General features: G+C 45.0%; 1 protein-coding gene across 7 annotated transcripts in view; it reads left to right on the forward strand.

Moving 5' to 3' along the window:
* The window catches only part of lilli (AF4/FMR2 family member lilliputian), a 103,159-nt gene that overhangs the window by 18,027 nt on the left and 63,663 nt on the right, over positions 1 to 21,469 (forward strand). Inside the window, exons 1-2 of one of the 7 annotated variants that reach the window (XM_034340636.2) lie at positions 16,876 to 17,835; positions 18,588 to 18,722. The exons of 3 other annotated variants lie outside the window; for them this stretch is intronic. In XM_034340636.2, the coding sequence (XP_034196527.2) occupies positions 18,649 to 18,722 (74 nt within the window). In that variant the 5' untranslated portion in view covers positions 16,876 to 17,835; positions 18,588 to 18,648. Of the gene's footprint in view, positions 1 to 2,406; positions 3,727 to 16,875; positions 17,836 to 18,587; positions 18,723 to 20,793; positions 20,820 to 21,469 lie in introns of those variants that run through there. 3 more of the 7 variants (XM_034340639.2, XM_034340641.2, XM_034340640.2) reach the window with 3 other exon arrangements.

Below are 21,469 nucleotides of genomic sequence, written 5' to 3' on the forward strand. Positions count from 1 at the left end.
ACTAGTCTAGGTAAGAATCGAAAGCGATTCAGGTAGCTTTCCTCGATGAGGTCGAGTTACGCTGGCTCCTCTTCTTCGGAGCCCTTTAAATCGAAACAACCGTGCGACAGCCCCAATAATGGATCGATGTCTGATGGTGTTCGAGCCAGTCTGCAGTTCTTCTACCACGAAGAACGTGTCTCGGCAGAGAGATTACTTCCTAACAAGAAAAGCCTTCCAGTGTTTTAAGATACCTTTTGCAAAACTGATTTCATGTAATTTGAGTATAATACGAATTGAATATTTTTCGTGGAAAGGCAAAGGAAATCGAAGAAAATAATTGATTGAATTTCGTCGAAACACTTGTAGAGTTCTTCTTATTCGTTACGCAATCACGACAGAAACAGATATCGGAAGCGGAGGGTATCGATACGGGAAGCCACTCGTCGGGAATGTCCCTCGAGGGGGATGAAGAAACAAAGGGAGGGTTAGGGGATAATCTTGGTCGGGCGGTGAAAATTGGAATTTCGTTTTCATCGAGGCGTGTGCGTCGAGGTGAGTGTTGGCACTGACGATGAAAGAAGAGATACACGGTGAGATGGGCGGCGCGAACGCGTGACGTAGCGGAAGTCGTGCGTCACCAGTGACGTAGGCAACGTCGAAAGAGGAACGTCCGAAAGAGGCCATTGACGAGGACTTGTTGCACGTCCCTTTCTGCGTAGGTTTCGATATCTCTTCATCTCGGTACCGAACGAGATGAAGAGATAAATAAAATTTTCATTTGAAATTTTAATTGTCGGTCTGCCCTCATCCAGAAATAGACATCTATTAAAAGCTGTAACCTTCGTACAATCTATAATTTCACTTCTCCGCTCCTTTACGTGCATTTTTATACAGAAATAAAGACTACTCCACATTGTTGTATCGTACTTTCACATAGGTTTCATTATTGTTTCATCAATTCGAAGTTTTCCACGTAAACTTTAGATCTTCTTCGAGTTATCCTGGCTGTACATAAGAGGAAGCAAAGTAGCATAGACTTGTTGCATATCCATTCGCGCATGTGTGTCAGCCAGGTCCGAGCCGATAGGCTAGATGAATAGGGAAAGTTTGTCGATGTTTCACTACGGTGGATCGTAAATCCATCCGGATCGATTTGATTTACTCCGTGCATCATCGATTCGTAGCTTTATGCAAGCGTCGAGGAAACGATGAAATTATCGTGTCTTTACTAGGGCGTATCCGTGGCAACTTGGTTACCCTACCACCCTAGAAATTTAGAAGCAACTTAGCCCGTGTATTCTCGTCTAATCGAAGTAACCCAGCGGTGTGTCACAATGTGCCAAGATATTTCGATTAACTCGATCCTGTCGACCTGTAAATGAATAATTTGCTACGGACGTTCATCGATTTCATTTGCATAATCATCTCCTTGTTCCTTGCTTTTCGTTCTCCCAACAGGAAGGGAAACGAGAAAAGAGAGGCTATCATAGCGTGAAATCACGCTAACGAGGATAACTTCCAAATTTTAATAAGCTTTTACGTAAGCTCCCAGCGGTTGATTCGATAGAAGGTGTAATTGTTTTTGACGTTTTAGACACAATGATATGTATAGACTATAGACGCATGTGCACACTTTCCGTCGCGAGACAGGATTATAACCGCAGTGCCAGGCGTTTCCTGTTTTCCTGCTTCTGTGCGGTTGTAAAGTATTTCCTGTACGGTTAGCGAAGTAGTTAAAATTTGATGCCGCGTTCGTTATTTATCGATAGGACCACCGCTTAGCGTTTCTATTTGCATGAAAATTAATGAACGCAATCTTATCGTCGAGCATTATTTCCGAAGGCGATAATACGCATTCTGCAATCGTGTATAGATTACATAAACGACGTTCTAACAAATTCCGTTAAACCAGTTTTAGCTTGAGATGCGAATCTAGGCGACGAAATGTTTTATCCATCGCGTACCGGATACAGAATCGTTTTGACCCAGCCACCCTAATTTATACAGGAAATTTATTTTCAAAATTTTATGCAAACAATTAAAACTAGTCGTTCATTCTGATACCGTTTGATAAAAAATATCCGCATGAAATTAAAATTAATCCTTGACCCTCTCGATAAATCATTTAAAACGGTAAATTATATGAATTAACGTTAATGAATCCGTTGGTACGATACGATAGCGGGTATATCGTTATGTTCGCATAATTGAGTAACGGGCTCGAAATGAAAATGATTAATATTTATCGCCGAGTGCAGTAACATTTTCTGGCACGGTTCGTGTCGTCACGTAAAATTGCACCAGTGGGAATTTAAATCGCACGAACATGTTCGTGCGAAGCGTGTGTCTGTCTGTCTGTCTGTTTGTCCGGCTGTCCGTTCGTTCGTTCGTTTGTGGGGGCGAGACAGAGAAAGATGTTTGAAATTCTAAAACGACTCGCGTGGTTTTCAATCCATCGATAAGTACGGTAGACAATTTAGTACGGAAAGCTGTCGACAGATGGCGACAACGGAACAGGTGCACTCGACCAATCGGCGTGCGCGTAATTCCCCCCACCCCTGACCATCTACCGATTGGCGCTACGGCGGTGTCACGAACAGCGATCGCAATATGGCTTCCGCCACCGCCAGCAAGTGAGAGTACCTCCGAAGGTGACATCGAAACATGGTGGAATATTTAAGAGTGCGCGAAGCGTCGCGCGTGTGAAAATTGCTCGCGTGTCCGTCTCTATAATCCCGTGTCGAATCGACGAGTGTTCGATATACAGTGCGCGCGATTGGGAAAACAAAACATTTCGGGGAAGAAGAGAGAGAGAGAGAAACACTTGTGTTCGGTCTGTCGTTGGACAGAGACGTACTGTACGCACGGGCTGTAGGTTAGAAAAGGATAGAGTGACGGTGTGATACATCGGTTCGTTTAGCCAGGGGTTTCTGACACGAGAATGCGTATCGATAGGAAAAGAAGCACGAAATACCGTGTCGCTCGGCTTCGAAGATATCGTTTCGTGCGAATAACGTTGTAATTCGAAAGCGGAGAGAACATCGAATCTTTTTCGATAGTTGAACACGGTGCGCGCGACTCACACGTCGAAAGCGTGGCTCTGTCGGTGTGTTACGTTCCGTACACACGCCGTGGTCGTGTCGTCCCGATTTGCGTGCGTGTGCGTGGCCGTGTACGTGCTATCTTTCGGTGTTGGAAATTGAAAGAAGACAGGCGGTCGGTGAATGAGCGGGGAAGAATGAGAAAAAGAGTAGAGCGGCGGCACGGGGTGTTGTACATCGACGAGCACGACGACGACGACGACGACGTAACAGAGAGAAGAAGAGGCAAAAGAGCGAGTGAGTGAGCCAGGGCGACGTTGCCAGAGTTTTCCTTCTCGCGTTCCCTACACCGTATAGCACGTACCTTCGTGCTCCGGGAGCAAGACCGAAACAGAAAGAATATTATGTGACAAGGAGCGAGAGCAAAGTAGTGCGTGGAAGCTTAAATACATACACGCGTGCACGCGTGCACACTGCGAGAGGGGCACGAGCCACGAGTAGCGTGAGTCGCGCGAAAAGGATCTAGGGAATTTTTGCTCTCTACCCCCCTTTGAGTTCGTCGATTTGTCGGTAGTCGGTAGTGTTTTTGTTCGTGCCCTCTGAACGTGATTCGTGAATTACCATGAGACGACTCCCAATGACGTACACACTGAGCACGTGACACGCCGAGTTAGGCCGATCGACAAGCCATGAAGAAGCCACGGTAAGTTTTTACGAAGCTACAATATCTGCTAATGTTTCGAAAGAACGATGTTCCTATTATACATGTAGGTATGTATGTATACGTATAAGAGTAAGATGTCCGTTGCGAACGAGTGACGCGTTTAACGCGCGCTCAGTAGTATAGCTCGGCCTTAAATAGGGGTTAGGTCGGTTAGGTCGGTAGCGTGTAGGTGTTAGCGAATTTTCCGCTCGTCGGGGGATTTCGATTCGCGGCTACGTCAGTGAATGCAGAAGCGGGTACGGGTACACGACGCGGTGGTGAAATGACGCGATTATAGGGGGATGAGTCAGAAGATTGACGCCTTGTTTATCGATCTCGACGCTGCTAGATGTTCGTTACGGTTATCGATATTAACATGCCGCGAAACGCGAAACGTTTGCAAAACGGCCAACGTGCTTGTCGCGAAACGACGACAACGTAATAATTTCGCGCGATATCAGACGGGACTAGTGGTGGGAGGGGTTGGCCGATAAATTCACGGACAATTCCATCTTCCGACGACGCGGCTCTATTTTTAGCGGACCGTCCTACGGGTCCTACTTTAATTATCTGTTCGTTATTATTGGAAACCGCGTGGAGGCGGTAGATACGTTTCTCGCTCTGCTCCGTTGCCGCGTTATTAACTACTTTTGCATAGTTTTATGAAAATAAAGCTTCGCTTTCGCCGAGTTTTACCTAGAGTTCTTAACTTGTACTGGAATGCTTGAAAAAATTGAGAGACGGTTGTTAGCTCGATTCGGGTCAGAGAAACGATTACGCTGGTTGCTGTTAGTCGATCGAATCGTGTCAGGAATCGCGGTGGCTAGCCAAGTATCAGTCAGGAAGGCGAGACGAAAGAAACGCGATGGGACTCGAGGCGGCGATGCCTTGGTCCGTGCATCGTGCACAGAGAGAACGAAGCACACGACGCGAGGAATTCGAGGCTCGAAGTCGAGAACGTTCCAAATACTTGCCGTTCTTGGTCGTCGACGATCAGACCGAGTTGCGTAGGTTGCTAAATTATGAAGGGAACAAGCGGACGAAGAGGACAGATTAAACGTTTCAGAGTTCGTCAACTTTGGAATCTGTCCCGCTTCTCCCGCCGTTCTTATCAGCGTCCTGCGTGATTTCGCAAGCAACCGATTGTGTTCGTTTATTTGCATTTTTCATGTTATTACATTATTACATTATCACATAGGTACACGTGTCGACACGTTTTATTTCTTTGCCCTAGAAGCTAAATTACTTATAAGATTACAATAGTTGAGGAAACATCGTATAAGAGAGAGAAAAAAGTAGTTTTCAAGGATCATTTTTCTAATAATGAAAGGGCTCTTTTTCCTCGTCTAATTTTCAAGCTTTCCACAATTCATAGAACGTAATACCACTGTTGCTCGATAAAGTTTTCCTGAATTGCACGACAATTTTCCAGCCGACCGATAAAATAAGCATCTGCTACTTTCTCCAATGATGCTCGTATGTAATGCGTAGCAAAACCAAGTCGATCAACGGTCTCCCGTGGTATACGATTATCCACACGAATATCCTTACAGCTAAATTAATAATAGAACGTGGAAGGACGATAACGGAGACTCTGTCAAGGCCGAGGGAGGATTTCCGAGCATCGATTCGTTAGCAACCCACGATTGCCTTTGGTTGCTCGTAATTGTAGCCTTTTTTTAGACTCCTCCATGTACAGCTAACTTTTACCTACCATTTGATAATAACTTGTTCCCCTAACTTTGAAATCTTGAATTCTTGAACACTTTCGTCTCGGAAAACTATTTCTGAAACGGGTCACCGTACCTTGGATTTGTCGAAGGGTGTTCCGGATTGTCTCTTGAAAATTTTCAAGGGAAACAATTTCATGCGAGTATAGACGACGGGCATTGGGTTATTCCTGACTTCTCCCAAAATCGAAAGCAAATTGTGAAAGGGTCCTCCTCTACCCTTACCCTTAGCTATAGAAACCAGGCTATAGGTACCAGGTGTACACTAGGCTGCAACGTAGGCTTCTTTCGGTTAAGACGAGAGGGGAAGTTTACAGATATGTAATGCTAACGATGGTTTTTATTCGGTGGTTTGAGCTCAACACTTGTTGAATCGAGATCATTATCTTACGGCTACGTATATCATTAAATCGTCGAGGTTTCAGTTTCGCCGAAATCCATTAAACGTCAGTTTATTCGTGTTAACAAGGAAGACGGTTAATTAGGATCGTTAACCGTGGAGAAGTTGGTTGAATTGAATCTCTGACCGGCTCCGTTTCAGTAATTCGAAATCAATTGTTACTTGTTAGCCGCGATTAAGAAAGAAAATTCGCTGGAAGTAGATTATCGAGAATCGAATCGGAACGGTGTATTGTTCGGGGACCGATCTGAAAGTTACGCTTACCTTTGGAACACATGAAGTATACCGGCAAAACGTCTACTTGGTCTGGCGCTGGGGACATAAAGTATGCAGAAAACGAGCATCGTTCTACTCTTGATTTTATTGCTTATTCACCCGGTGCACCGGTCCCGCACGCGTTTAGAGTCGATCTTCTTCTGTTATCGCCTACCATTACCGCACATTTCCCCGTTATCGACTACGACATCTGATTCAATCTCCTGGAAGTACTCATGATTCTTACCCACTTTTGTTTAACGACTAATTTCGTAACTCGTCAAGTTATTTCGCATGGAGCAATTGTTAACTCATCCTCTAGCTACTAATGGGGAACACAGTTGCTTGTCGTGATTATAGTGATGGAAATTTAAAAATAACAATTATCGCCACTTGAATAAAGTTTTAATAAGCAAACATCGCATCGATTATCGTATTATGTATAATCGAGCGTCGCGACGAGTCTTATCGAATTCTCGCGGGACAAGCGACACCTACGACTTTATTGTCCGGCGGGAGGGTCGTAAATAGCCGGTGTAAACGATCGTGAAATTGCCGGGGTACGATTACGTTTCTATGGACGATCGAAATGGAAAGCTGTCGATGGCACCCAAGATAACGACGCGAATACGCCAGCGGTGAAACCAGGATCGGCTCGATGCCTGATACGCGACCATCTAGCTATTTAATAGGCTAATCGAGTCGGGTAATTAATATGTTTGATCGTAACGGACCTGTGTTGCATCCGATCGATAATATAGATCTGCTAAGGGGAAAAATGATAGATTAATACCTTGTTGACGATTACGCTACAGGGCGTAGATTTACTGTAATGACACCTTCCAGGAATAGATTTACAAGATAAACTTCGAACTGGCTGATATAATATGTTTATGTTTTGCTCCCAGCGATAACACACTCACTAGGTACTACGTACATATTGAAAAACAAGTCTCAAATAGTTTAACTGTGAAAGGATCACCGATTTCTAGTAAAGATTAAGTTTCAGTTGAATTTCCGAATGGTTAGAACGTGCCCAATCTGGTCGCTGAGTAATAAGCATCTAAACCGGTCTCGTTTGCGTAATGTCAGCGTATTATTAATTAATCGGCGTACAATCGGAGCAGGGGTCCTTTTGTTGTCAGTACGGTCTGTTGTCTCGGAGACATTGATTCATAGAATAAAATCCATCATTACTTGGCTGGGTTACGCATACTCCGCTAGTTTAAACCCTCTGTCTAGTTCAACGCGTTTGTTCTCTTTTCATCTTGATTTCCTACATTGTTGAAGTCTCTCGAGGCTTGATAACTCCACGATAAAGGCTGTAGCTGACAAGCCGTTTTGATAAAGGCAGCCACCACTGTCCGACCGTTGTCTTGGTCGTTTGCAATTTCGGCGACTCAAAGCTACCATTACCTCGCTCGCTGGCCGATACACCTCGCCACAGGGTATTTCTATCGACCGGGATGACAATCAAATTACTCATCGACCAAGATGCTCAATCCAGCGACTTAAGTTGAACGCCCTATGTTAATTCCGACATGTGATTTCTGATTCTGTCGGTTCGTAAACTAGACAATAGCAAAGGGAAGATTCTAAGTTGATGCCGAATTAACCCCTTTGCTCTTTAATCCGCTCGTTTATTCTGCTATTCAGTTTGCAGTTGGCTTGTAATTACTGTATAGGCGGATCAAAAGGATAGGACAGAAGCACTTTCATTTCGTTGGATCCTCGAAATCAGCGCACCTTTCACTGTCAAACCAAGTGTATTTTTTAACGAATAGTCAAAGGATTAAACTTTGCGTCTCAGATGTGTTTTATTCGGTCCCTCGTGTAAGATAAGAAGGAGTAACCGGCACGTGGGTGTGAAAAATTGTCTAAAATCCTTGGAAACGTGATCGTGCGATCTACGATGAGATTCTCTTCGGTAAGCTACAGGGTATTTTTTAGCCGTATTTCACGGTGAAACGGTGCAATTGCAATAAACAAAGGCTGCGAAGGGTTTACGATGGTTGCACGTGTGCGCGGTGAATCTATAATGGAATCGTGGCGAGTAGACGATTTTTCCCGTGTGGGAAAAGAAATGTGGAAAATCGAAGAGGTTGCAAGGAGTAGGTAAGTACATATGCAAGTAAAGGGAAAACAGACGAAGGATGATGTTGCGAATGCTCGAAGAGACGCGATGTAGTTTCTCTATCCTCTATCCCATATCGATTCCGCGAAGCGTTACACCGACGACGATTATATTTTATTTATCCGAACCGGTTGCCGAACGTCTATAGTTTCCTAGCATCGCGTCGTTCTCCAATGCACACACACTTTTTCCTCTCGTGATTTTCCTTCGGCTTCTTGAACCGATCGATGAACGTTCGGTTCGTTACATCGAGCCGCGATCGTCCTTTGAAAGTTTGATGAAGAACACGTTCGTTGACCCCTTTCATTGGAATTTCATATCCCCGAGGATATTGCAGACTGTCACGAAATTCGCGAGCGTATACCACGCTTGGGAAAGTAGCAAAAGAGCCGCGGTAAACATTGCATCTTCGAAAAGAAAATCTTTCACCGTAATTGTAGTCGGTCGTTCCCAACGCTCCTGCTCGAAGATTAGAAGTTAATCCCCCCCCCCCTTTCTATCTCTTCATCCCGCAAAAAAGAAGAGAAATTCAGCCGTGATAAAACGCGTGGGTGAAAACGAGGTGAAAAGCGGTTACTAAATCTTCCTCTCTGATAAACGAAAACATAAGGTTTCGTGGTATCATGTTGCTCGTTCTCCGTTTTTCGTTGGCTATTTTTCTTCTTTGGATAGCTCGAGAAGCGGAGCAAAACGGGCAGGTAAGTTGTGCTCGTGGGTGGTTGGTTACACGTGGGTGGATTTCTAAGAGAGAAGTCAATTCCAGTAGCCTCTGGCTTGTGCTCTCGGGGTTGAAGGTCAATACGACGACGAACAACCGTGTAACCTTTAAGTCGCGGGGGTTGGAACAACGCGGTGGCTTGCAGTCGGTGGTTTATCGTTGGTCGACCATTTTCCAAGCACCACCGAATATCGGGTCCGCGTGAAATCGATATTACTCCATTTGATCGTCCAACAACCCCCTTGCTTCCTCGATAGTCTCTCTCCCTCTCCCTCTCTCCCTCTTAGGGTTTTTGTATGCTACTACACTCGAGTCACGAGCATAATTATCGTGGCACCCTGTGTCATTATCGATCGAGCTGCTAATTAATGCGGTTTAAATTTGTCGTCGCCCGACGCGAGAAATAACGATGCACCGTTATTGACGGTTTCGACGTGTTCCTCGCTCGATACCTCCATAATTATTTCGTCAGATGCCAGTGTATTACAATGACAATTATCGAAATATTTGTAACGAATCTTCTTTCGATTCGTCGCGTTCTCATTTCTCGAAACCTTTTAACGTTTCAATTCATCCGCGAGCGGTAAGTAAATTGTTAATCGACAGAGAAGATTGGCAGAGAAATATTTGAAGCGTGCAACGACCACGGTTTAGCTCCTTTAGTTCGTCGTCGACGACGACGACGACGACGTAGCTTCTTCCCTTTACCCTTTCTTCTAGTCACTGAGAAACGGGGTAACGAGATTTTCATTCCGACTTCTCGACCCGTCCTTCGCGATTCTCGATTATACCTAACTCGACATCTCCGCACCAGCAACGAGCAACGAGCAACGGTACTTCTGGTCAGGAGGTAAACGAACTGGGATAAGGTGTCTCTGAGAAACCTTAGAAATCGCGGAAGACCCTGACAGCTTAACCTTGGCGAACGAGCAAGGATGTACGATCTGCTTCGTCCTCGATGTTTTATCTCAAAATTTGTATAACAGTAACAAATAGTAACGATTGACGTTTTTTAAAATTATTAACGATTAGATCGATGCTTGATGAAAGTCTGTTTCAAACGAAAAAAACCCGGATGATTATTTAGAAGCGGTCGTCTGACGATTCCTTTGACTTTTCCAACGGACGAGCCGTAATAAAGCCAAAAGAGACGCGATTCAACGAGGATTTTTTCCTTTTTTCTCTCTAATTTTGTCCCTCTAGCTCGCGGAAAGAGAGAGAGTGAGAGCCGTGATGCGACAAGTCTCGTTATCCTTTCGTGCCACAGGCGTCTCGTGCGATGCGATGCATAATGTTTTAATTGGACCGGCTGTTTAATTCGAAGTGCGATTGATACTTAGGCTATGGTTCAGTTATCCTGAACGTGTTCTATCAGCAGCGTGTGTCCTGTTTCAGGGAAGCGGATAAAAGGGTGAGAGGGGGAAAAAAAAAGGAAAATTCGTATTGTTTTTCCCTCCATTCACGAATATTTCTTTCTCGTTTGTGGCGGTCAAAAAAATAAAACACAGATGAACAAATGTTTATCGAATCAAAAAACTGTCCCTTTGTTTGAATAACAACGTTGTACGTGCAGCTATCGAACATATTTGCTTGGCCGCAAACGATCGTTCTGCCTCGATAATATTTTCCTCTGTGAAAGTTGAATTTTCAACATTTATGATTGCGAAACGAGATAGTCTCCTCTTTTTTTCTCTTTAATTACCCACGCGGTGTTGATTAGTTGAAACATTTTGACACATTGAAAAAATAATATTAGAATGAAACGTGTGAATCAGAGGTTGACACAGACGCGACAAGACAAACTGGTTAGGTAATATAGTGATTTCCTTGGTAAATGGTTTTCGGTCGTAAAATAATCGTTCGTGTTATAGAATTCGAAGGTACGTATACCTGAGCCTGAGCGATCGGTGAACGCACGGGACAGGGCTTTTATTGCTCGAGCCGGGCAAACAACAGTTTAATTACAACGCCATAAAATAATTGTTCCGTGTACAGGTAAATTGCAATTACATGTAACCGGTAAACACGGGTAAACGGTAATTACAGCTATCCCGTTTCGACTATTCTCGAAAACATAACAGTCAAGGAAACGATTCAAAGCATACGACCTCGAACTTTAACCGTGAAAGATATACGACACGAATATCGCGTGACAACGAGGAAATTATTAAGCTCGAGACAATTAAAATTCGATTAACCGTCGAGTTACCGTGGCTGGATCGATCGGTGTATCGAGTGAAATTAGGCATATAAAATGAGTTTATAAAATATTTTAATAAATTCACCGACGCGACGAGTCCATTCGCGGCTCTTTTCCCTTTTATTCGTTTTCCTTGATCGCAATTTCTGGATATATCCCAGAAAGAGAGAATCTCGGGAGCAACTTCCATATCCGTAACTATTCGGTGTCGAGGTCGATACAGTGTCGTAAAAGCGGCCTAATGGGAACACGGGTGTTTCTGAAATGGGATAAAAGTGGTAAAAGGGGGAACAGAAGGAAAGAAAGAAGCGGAAATGCCGCGTTTCGCGAAACGGGGGACGAAAGGCGCAACAGTTTGGCCGTAGAAAACTTATCGCGGCCACTTTGCTTTCTCGATCGACTCCGAATAAGAAGATAACTCGGAATAAGGAGAGTAGAAACGAGTAGTATAAAACGATTTAGGTACTTCACAGGGTGATAGCCTGCTTGACCGCGCCGCCGCGCCGTCTCGCGAAAATGAAATTCGATTTGCGCGAAGCGGATCGCACGCATCGAAACCTGTTTGCACTGTTAATAAGACTTTCAATCGGCACGGTTAATAGCTATTCCGTTAATTGCGACTACAATTTTATCTCGATTTAATTTTAAGAGGAGTGTACGATTTTTTTCTAGACTTTCAGACGCCTCGATTCGCACCATCTTTGTCGAACTGGTCTGTTAAACCCTCTGAGTCAACCCTAGATTTTGAAACCCTATTACAAGTTCGTCCCGCTACCCATTGCTTCTACGTCAGGGGTCGTTTGACGGTCAAAAAAGGATCGGACAAGGCTATATTTCTTCGAGTGAAATGTTACTCATTCTACCGCTTCGTAAATTCACTTTTCACGAAGGCAACCGTTTGGAAGACGATGTGTTTTTGAAATTGAGTTTTTCCTCGATATTGAAGAACATTTAGTTCAATAAATGCGTTGGATATTTCGTATTTTCAGTTGCGATCTTTTCTATTCTTGGGAAATATGGAATACAAATAATAACGTCCAAGTGTGGTGTGCAGTCGCGATTAGCGAATTCCTCGGTGCCGAACGTGCTCGTTTCGTTGCTCGACGATCGTGCGTGTGTAGGTTGAAAATTGGCACGGTGCCCGTTTCGTAGAACGATAATCCGAGTAACCACGCGAGTAACTGCGCGAAGAAGCGGTGTTTGCGTGGCACGTGTAAGTGCGTTTAACCCTATCGCTCCTAACGTCGACGTTCGCAGTCGCTGGACAATTTCCAGCTGCTTAAAAATTAAAAAATTAACACTTGAACCAAAGTGCGACTCGCGAACTGATCAAAATGGAAAGAATCCTTGGACGAATGTATCTCGCCACTCGACCGAAAAGGGTTGAATTTCTGAAAGTTTCCACGAGTTTCAAGAACCGTCGAGTTCCGCGCAAGTGTCCAAAGTGATTCGAGGTTCTTTAGTAATTGAATCGCTCGAAAATTTGCGGGAATACCGAGTACCCATCGTGACTCTTTGTACACATCGTTATACAGTATCTGCAGCTTCAGAAAGCGGGTCACTTCCTTTTACTTTCTTACTCCCCCCTTTTTTTGTTGGTTGATCGCTTAAATCTGCGCAAACGAACGGGAAATTTCGCCACGCGACAAGTAGGCGAGTATCGACGCGGAAAGAGGGTGAGACAGGGTGGTAGGTAGACGAACCGCGAGGAGTGGCTTTCGACGATACCGTGGCAACACTCAAAGGAGGGAGACATGGCTTTGATGAAATTCAGGGAACGGCATTCACGGTTCAAAGGAAAAGCATAGGGTAATGCCAGGTAATAACTAACGCGAACGAAAGGTAGCCCGTTCGTGAGAACTGGAGGGCGGAGGTGGCATACGGCAAAGGGAACTACCGCCTATGCTAGCTAGTTTTTCTCCTTTTTTTTTCTTTTTCGCGTCGGACCATTTCCTGTCTGTCGCCGCTCCGCTCGTCGGGGATACAGAATCCCCCGATAACCACGTCGCCTTCAATCCCGCGCGAAATTTGTCGATTCGTAAAGCCGTTTTGGGGGAAAAATATTTTCACGTTAGCTCGAGGTACTGCAAAGTGGGAAGGTCTTTGCGACTTCGTAGAATGGAGAGTTTGGAAAAGCAAAGAGGCCGAGAAGAAGAGACATCTGGTCTTATCTGGGCCAATGGAACGCAACCTGGCGCAGCTATGTACTCTCTTTCGCTTCGACCGGATCGGTAAATTGCGTTCGAGCTACGAAAACGTTGTCCTCGACTATCTCTACTAATTGGCGAACTTGTCGCAATTATATACCACGTCACTCTGTTATCTGCTTTCTTTCGTGCGAATCGTTTTCCCTAGTTTCCTCTTAATGGCCTTTCTTGGCTGTTCGAACGGGTCGAGGTAAACTCGCGATCTAATTATACGAATCATTGGAGAGAGGCGTTGGTGTCGAGATCTCGCCGAGTTTCTGTCATCTACGTGGGATTAAAATATCCTCCAGTTTCCCTGAATGCTCCGCATCTTTGTTAACAGATTCCTTTTCCAAGTTTTCTTAGAAAATCGGTGATGGGTAAGCTTTTAATGGAGTCGGAATAGCATAAATATTCTTCGAAAACATCGAAACAAGTATTATAATAAACTCATCAATCATCGAGTTTCAGCAATCGACTCGCGATTATTACACAACGCAGACAGGATTAATGACAGTCGTCTAGAACAATGGCTACGCCGCGTCGTATCGTATCGCTCCTTCCCGATTATTTTTTGCACGAATCTCGGAGATTGTCGATTTTACGGCATTTTACGTTTCTACATATTCTGCGAGATCCGTCGAACAAACAAGTTGGTTGTGAATTCAAGGTCGCGCGCGTTGATTGCGCGAACGTCGAAGAGATGTGTCGAGGCTCGCGGCTCGCGGCGTCGAAGAAAATCCGTAGTCGTCCCGTCAGCGAGCCGGGGATAAAAATAATCCACTGACTAACATCTAGGCTTCGACGACTATTATTATCCCGAATCTCTCCCCCGAGATAGGCAGACGGCCGGAAAGAAATGTGACGATCGTTGGAGCGCGCCTGAGGGATCAAGCGGAACGGTAATGGACCGTACGTAGTGAAAGTGACGCGGATAAGAGAAGTGATTTCTTGAAAAGAGCCCACAAGTTCGCTAACCATGCTCGCTACGTCTATTTCTGACACGATGCTTCACCGTAGATACACTCTATCGAACATCCCGTTCGCGTACTCCATTTATTCCGATGAACACGTCTTCTTAGTCATTGATATTCGACTATCAAAGTATTTACAGTATTAATTTTATTAAATCACCATGGTAATTTTCATATCATTTTGCATAACGGACGTTATCTCTTTCTCCGTACAACGGAATCACGATTATTCCGTAAACTTAATTTCCACGAAATCGTCGGCGACGAGCTGTGCTTCGTCGTTTCGCGTGGTTGCGTTTTCTAGAGAAGCGTGATTTCGCTGACATCCGCGACAACGATTCGTCGCGTTGCATCTGCTCGAATTTCATGGACTTTCGAGACGATAGCGGATCTTCTTTCTTTAGCGCTGACTATGTCCACCTTCCTTCCTTTCAGTGATACATAAATTCCTTTTCTTTATCAGTCATCGCGGAAATCGTAGCTACGCATTTTATAGAAACAACCAAGTCGGTTGGTGAATGACGTAGAGCAAAGAAACTTGTAAAGTCGTAGTTGAATTATTAACGGCTACGGTGGAAAGATACATGGAAAATCGAATGGTCGTCGAAGAAACAAAGAAAAGAGCAGAAACAAACAAGGGTAGTTGCGCTTTTCTCCTTGGAATTTTTGCCCGATCGAACGGTGATGATGGTCCAAGTGTCTGTTTGATAAACAACGGTGTCGGATGTGTCGTAGGTCAGGGTAGCCAAGCAACCAGTTACCGGACTCTAGGTAGTTCGATTGTCAGCAAGGTGATTCGTGGTGTCGTTGGGGGATTTCAGCGACAACAGCAATTTAGCCGAGTGATTGACAGAAGGTAGGTTTGAATGGCGTAGCCTAGTCGTCGCGGAGGAACGTGGGGAACGAAAACGAGTTCATTCGTTCGATGCGTTTTCACGATAACCCAGATACAACGGGGAGGTTCGCCTCGACTTCTTTCCGTTAATTACTTCGAGTAGAGGCGGTCGAGCAATTATTACGGTATTTACACGGGCTGAAGGAAGGGTGCGGCGACAGCAGGGTGGGAGGTGAACGGTCATCGAGGCTGATTAAATTAATTTTAAAATCCCTCGGTTCCGTGGTATTATTTTAAACGGTGGCTGCCAACGCCGCATGCACACCAGTTGTACGGGGGTGGGTTACGTGGATAGGGGTGTAGTACAGGGTGTCAAGATTAAATCAATGGGCATGGTTTCGAAGGTCATTTATTTGCATAGGTATTTGTTTTTACATAGATTGATTTTTTGGTACAATTTGCTTAGAATGAAATCAGAGTCTGAAATATCTCACGAATTGTTAATCCATGGAACAATAGAGCAACCGAGCGAAGTACCGGTTTAAACGAGGCACCCTATACAGAAGGGTGTTTAAAAGGAGATTTGGGAGCGAGACGATAAAAATTCTCATAAAAGCTGTTGGGGCTTTTGTCTGGTAAAACCTATCGGAAATTAATATGCCAATTTCCTGCGAAAAGCAGCTGGCTTGGCTGTTGGGCTTCAGCCTCCCTCGGCTTGCGGCAACGGGCTTTGTCCGAAAATTAGCGAAACGCGTGTTTTGTGTGTCAAAGAGATTTATATGCGATACGTACCTTGACCTGGGTCATGAATTTATATGAAAATGGACTGATGAAAATAGGTGGTACGGCACTTTATAATAACGATTATTAAGGATACAGTGATTCGCTTTTCCACTTTGTATTTCGAAAGGTCAAATATTCAACGATGCCATTTAACCAATTAATCGTTTCGAACGGAGTGAACAAAGGAATTTTCGAAACTGGCGAATGACGTGCGCGCGTTTGATTACGAATTCCTTTTCATTCAGTTACCTTTAACAATAATTTTTTTTTATCGCCCGCTCCGTTTAAGTTTTCCCGTCAGCGTTTTGCGCGCATCAGTCAACAAGGTCCGCAAACAGTAAGGAACTTGAACAGCGTTACGAGTGTCACGGTAGTCCATTGCTATTATATCGTGCGGCAATGCGCCTGGCGGTTTCCGCGCGAGGCGGCGTGTCGGTCGACCGACGAGGAGGTGGCGGCGGTGGCGGCGGCGGAGGTGGAGGAATAGTAGTGTAGGAATAGGCAGGCGGCGGAGGTGGAGGAGTAAGAGGTGGAGTAAGTTGCGCGCGCGGCCATTTTGATAATCTCCCACTCCTCTGTCTCACTCTCTGCTTCTTGCTTCTCCTCTCACCGCCCTCTTTGCTCTCTCCTTCTTTCTTTCTCCCTCTCACCACTCGATCCTCTCCTCTCTTCGTTCAACTCGTTCCCTCGCTGTCTCATATGCACTTGCACAGACACACGTATACCGAATGATGGCACACGATGCACACAGACGGAAAATTTAACAGAAAGAGCGAGAAAGAGGTAGGAAAGGAATATGACAGCTATGGAGGAGGGAGAAGTTCGTACACAGAGTCTCGATGCGTACCTGTCCTTTTTTTTTTTTTTTATTCCGGTGCTCTTAGTGCGCGAGCTTTTGCGGCAAAAGAGCGTGTGTGCAAGAGAGTCGCCCCCGTGGTCGCTAGTGTCGCGATTTCCCTTCTTCCTCTCTCGCTCTTCCTCGTGTTCTCTCCTTCCTACACTCTTGGTACTCGGGGAGAGCGCGCGCGCGCGCACACACACAAGTGCGCATAGAATCGCATACAAGTACAAACACGTAGGCCAAGTTGTACGTGCCCTTTACGTGTGTACCTCGTCGGTCCGTCTCGCTTCCACTTTGTCTCCCTCTCCTCGTCTCGACCGGAAGGTGCCAGTTTCTCGTCGACGATCGTCTCGTGCACACTCGGTCGCGCTACGTCGTCGCCGTTTTGTAAATTGTCGTTCGCCTCGGACGTGGTTGTGCACATACAGCCTTCGAGCACCACGGGCCATGTAAACAAATTGGATTACCCAGTGTCGTGACCCTCGGCCAATTTTCGAAACCGCGTGTGTAAATATTCAAGAATGTTACCGCGTCAAGGAGACGAGCATAGAGTTTGTTGTTGCTCGTGTAGTACGTGACGGCTAGCCCCTCTGTGTACAGCTCGAATTTCTTGCTCCCGTAATCGAAGATCGCTTTCTTCCGTTTCCTTTCGACTCGGTACGGCGGTTCCGGTAAAAGGTGCTTTAACGACGAATACAATAGTGTACGTGCCTTTTATCTTTGTTTGGTGAGAGTTGTATACATAGTGTGTTGGTTCCACGAGTTGGAGCGCGCGCTTCTGGATTAGCCGCTCCTCTCGTGCGCTCGAAAACGACCACGTCGATCTCGACACGCTCTGCCCCCCAGGAATCGTTTCAGCGTTCGACGAAAGAATGAGAGTGTTTTTCCGCGCGAATCGAGCGTCGCCACTGGCGGCCTGTCCACTCGTCGTTTCCTCGCAATCGTTTCTCGGTATTTCTAGTGATTCTGGTGATCGCGGTTCTAGTGACAAGTTTCTGTCAGGATTATTTTTGGATATCGCGATCAGTCGACTGGTGCTTTCTTGAACGGACGGTGAGTACATCATTCTCGCTCCTCCCCTTCTTTCTTTCTTTCTTCGTGCTTTCCCTCTTTGTTTGCTCGATTATACGACCAAGTAAATTCTCGTTGCGACGTGCCGTGACGATAGATCGCGCGCTACCACGGATACATTCCATGGTGAGCTCGGAAAAAGAAAAGATTGATCTCGTCGACGCTCGATCGCGTGTTAACTCGGGCTTCTTTTTCCCTTCTTTCTCAGCGTACGTGCTAATGTTTTTCCGGATAGCACTTTTGGAGAAAGTATGACACGAGTTTCGTGAGCGGAGTACACGTGGGGAAATTTTGCTAGACGGAAGGTCGGTCGCACGAGCGGAAAACCGTTGTCGGGCAATCTCTTTCGATCGCAGGGAATTCGGTTGGTGGGCATACGCGAAACGAATAGTCGTGCTCGTTGTTTACTTTCGCCCGACGACACCGGACGAAACTAGATTTCGCTCGATATAAATACAGAGAGCCGCGGAGCTTGGTAAACGGCACGTCGTCGCCGTGCAACCAAACCGAGTCGAGCGACCGAACGAGAGCGGTTTGCCAGCGTTCTCGTTAATTCTAGAAAATTATCGACAGATGCTCGCGCGTAAAACCGTCTGTCGACGGCGAGCGGCCATGTTCAAGAGCGTTCGTCGCAAGATAATCACGATTTCGTCATGTACCACGTGCCGTCATATTTTTCTCTCTCGTTTAAACGCTTATTGCCATCGCTATTAACCGCGATTTTCCCTCGACAGTGTCGTCTCTGTTCTCGTTCACGCTATCCACGGATTTCCAGTTAATTATTCCTCGTGAAAAATGCTCCATTCGATCGCAACAACAACAACAGCAACGATGCATCGTTTCGAATCAAGGAACGCGCTCGTGCCAAGGTATGATTCATGTTCCTACCTATAAGATCTATTTACAAAGAGATACTGAAATGTAACGCATTATCTGCATGACAAACAAAGCGGAATGTAGTAGAAACTTGTTATTGATAATTCTCCACGAATTTATCTGAAAAATAATTAAGCTTCTCTCGTCGTGGTCGTTTGTTTTAACCTCGAGAACGTGACGGTCGTTTGCATTCGACGTCCTTCGATGGCCGAACGCACCGGTCGCGTTACCAATTTGGACCCTCAATGTTCAGCTTAATCGGAAAAAAACCAAGGTGCTTAGCAAACATAAAATCGCGGAAACGATAAACAGAGTAGCCGATTCAGTGTCGGTGTATCGATGATTCGTCTGCGTTAGGTAAATACCGATGCAAGAAAATTGGCGCAAGATAACTCGGAGCCGATTTCGGTCGTTCAAGAAAGTATTGGTATACTCTAGGAAAGGGCCATTTTTATCAAAACAAATAGTACGTCATTTCTCTAACAGACCTGCGATGTGTTATACCAGCGTTCTCTTTTCTTTCGCTTTTGTTGACTAAAACGTGATAAATCTTTCCCTTTTTACTTTGGAGCGTTCTCCAGTGACGTCACATTGGGCCAGGTTATTCCATAGGTATACGAGTCGGCTAACAAAATTGTTACGGTTCACCCAAGAGAGAGAGATACTTTGTCACGATTCGTCATCCTTTTCGGCGCGAAATCTTTCGTCTCTGTCCGTTCGACGGTTTCCACGTCTCGCGGCCTCCTCTTCCATCGTTTGTTTCGACGCGCGTAGCGGCACACGCTAACTTCGGATTACGTAAGTGACAGAGAGCGCTGCTACCAAAGAGCCTTGGTTTCCTTTTAAAAATGGCCGTCCACTGGCCCGAGAGAAACATCATCTCGTGTCGAAAACATTGGCCGTTCTGCGCCGCAAAACAGAGTTCGCGTGTTCTCTGCTGCGTATCTTACCGACCAAACGACAACCAACAACATCGCCCTCGATATTTCTGCGAAATTATCAGTCTCGTTTCGCTGATTTTTCAACGCGTTAACCCTTTCACGATCACGAACCGACCGAATCCACGACGTAGACGAACAATGGATATCTCGTTTTGATATTCGATTTACTTTTTTGGTATCGGACTTTTGCGCCGCCAGATATCGCTTTCACAACGATTCTCGCTGTATTTTTAACATTTTGCACTCCGTGAATTTCGTTTTTTTGCTGTATTTTTTTTTGTTTTCTGTATGTATCAAATTTGTATTAAATCGTGGCTCAAATGTACGTATCGAAAGTGAAGAGGTATTCAGTCCACGGTGTCCCTACTTTACGAAGATATTCACAGCTGAAAGGGTTAATAAATCGATGGTTAATCGCGTTTCTCCACTCCACTCTTGAATACAATCGTTTCTCACGCGTTCCTTTGTCAAAGCGACTTGTATCGTCGAAGACGGGTTTATTGGGGTCGAAACAACGGTTACGATTCATCGATACCTCTGTAGAATATCTTTATCGGATATTGACACGTTGAAAGCTCGAGGAAGCCGAGTGTCCTCGGAAGAACTTTCATTTTATAGTAGATTCCGCAGTAAAAGGGTAATAAGAAAGTGATTTTACAGGAAGCGTCAATCATTTTGACCAAGTCCATTTATTGGCTTGTTTATTGACTCTGATAATGTGAACAACGCACGAGACGAATCGAGATCTAGCATCATACTTTGTAGCGAGATTAGAAGAACGATAACTACTGATAATAGGTTTAATCTTTGATAAGGAATGACCAAGCGACGATAAAGTTCGCTTTCGGAGTATCGATGTTTCGAGATGGTAATTTCCCACTGTGTGAAACGCAAATAACGAATACTCATTTTTATTCAAATATTCGTAATAACAAATTTTACCTTGCGCGATTTTCCCGCCACTTTTATCACGTTTACAATTGTTGTACGAGTGCACGCGTGTCTGAGTTCTGAGTTTCCCGCCCAAAATAGTGCCGCTGTTAGTTCACTTCTGATCTTGGAATTTTAACATTGTGACGATTATTATTTAACAGCAATTGGTGGAATTGGCGGAATATCATAGACACTATAGTAACCGATGCAACACGGGTAAGTTCTGTTCAAGGAGATTAACGTGCGAGCGTAGAAATGAATCGCGGCTTTCGAAGGTTGTCGCACCGCGAAATGATGTCAGTGTGTCAGTGTCAATGGAACCGAGTCATTGGATTCGTCAATTGTGATTCAACGGGAAGATGGTTTTGCGACGAGAAACTGTCGTCTTCCTCGAAGCTTCTTCTGAACCACCTATTTCACAATTTTTAAAAACGACAAATGTTTTTCTGTTTAATTAAAAAATTTCCACAACCGCGTCCGCGAACGTTTCTAAAAACTAACCGCTTCGCACGCATTGAACACTCTTCATTTAACCCATTCGGTATCGATTTGTTTTACACAAATAAAAAAAAATCAGCCGTCAGAAAGGTTTTTCGAAGTGTCCATCGAACCGCGACACAATTGAATCGATTTCTCTCGGCGTTGGTAAAAAAACCTGATCGCCCGGGAAAGAACAAGCCAACCGTCAAAAGGTATTCCAGGCTATCCGCTTGGCCTATATCCTCTTGAATCGCGCGATAAAAGATTATTACGTTATCGAAGGGAAGCGAACAAGTCTCCTTGTTCGGTCAATAAAACATCGCGACCCTGTTTTATGACCAACTATCAAGTATACTCGCCCTTCTTACACGAATCAAATGGAGCGG

This window comes from Osmia lignaria, chromosome 15 (genome assembly GCF_051020975.1).
Source record: "Osmia lignaria lignaria isolate PbOS001 chromosome 15, iyOsmLign1, whole genome shotgun sequence".
NCBI classification, from domain to species: domain Eukaryota; kingdom Metazoa; phylum Arthropoda; class Insecta; order Hymenoptera; family Megachilidae; genus Osmia; species Osmia lignaria.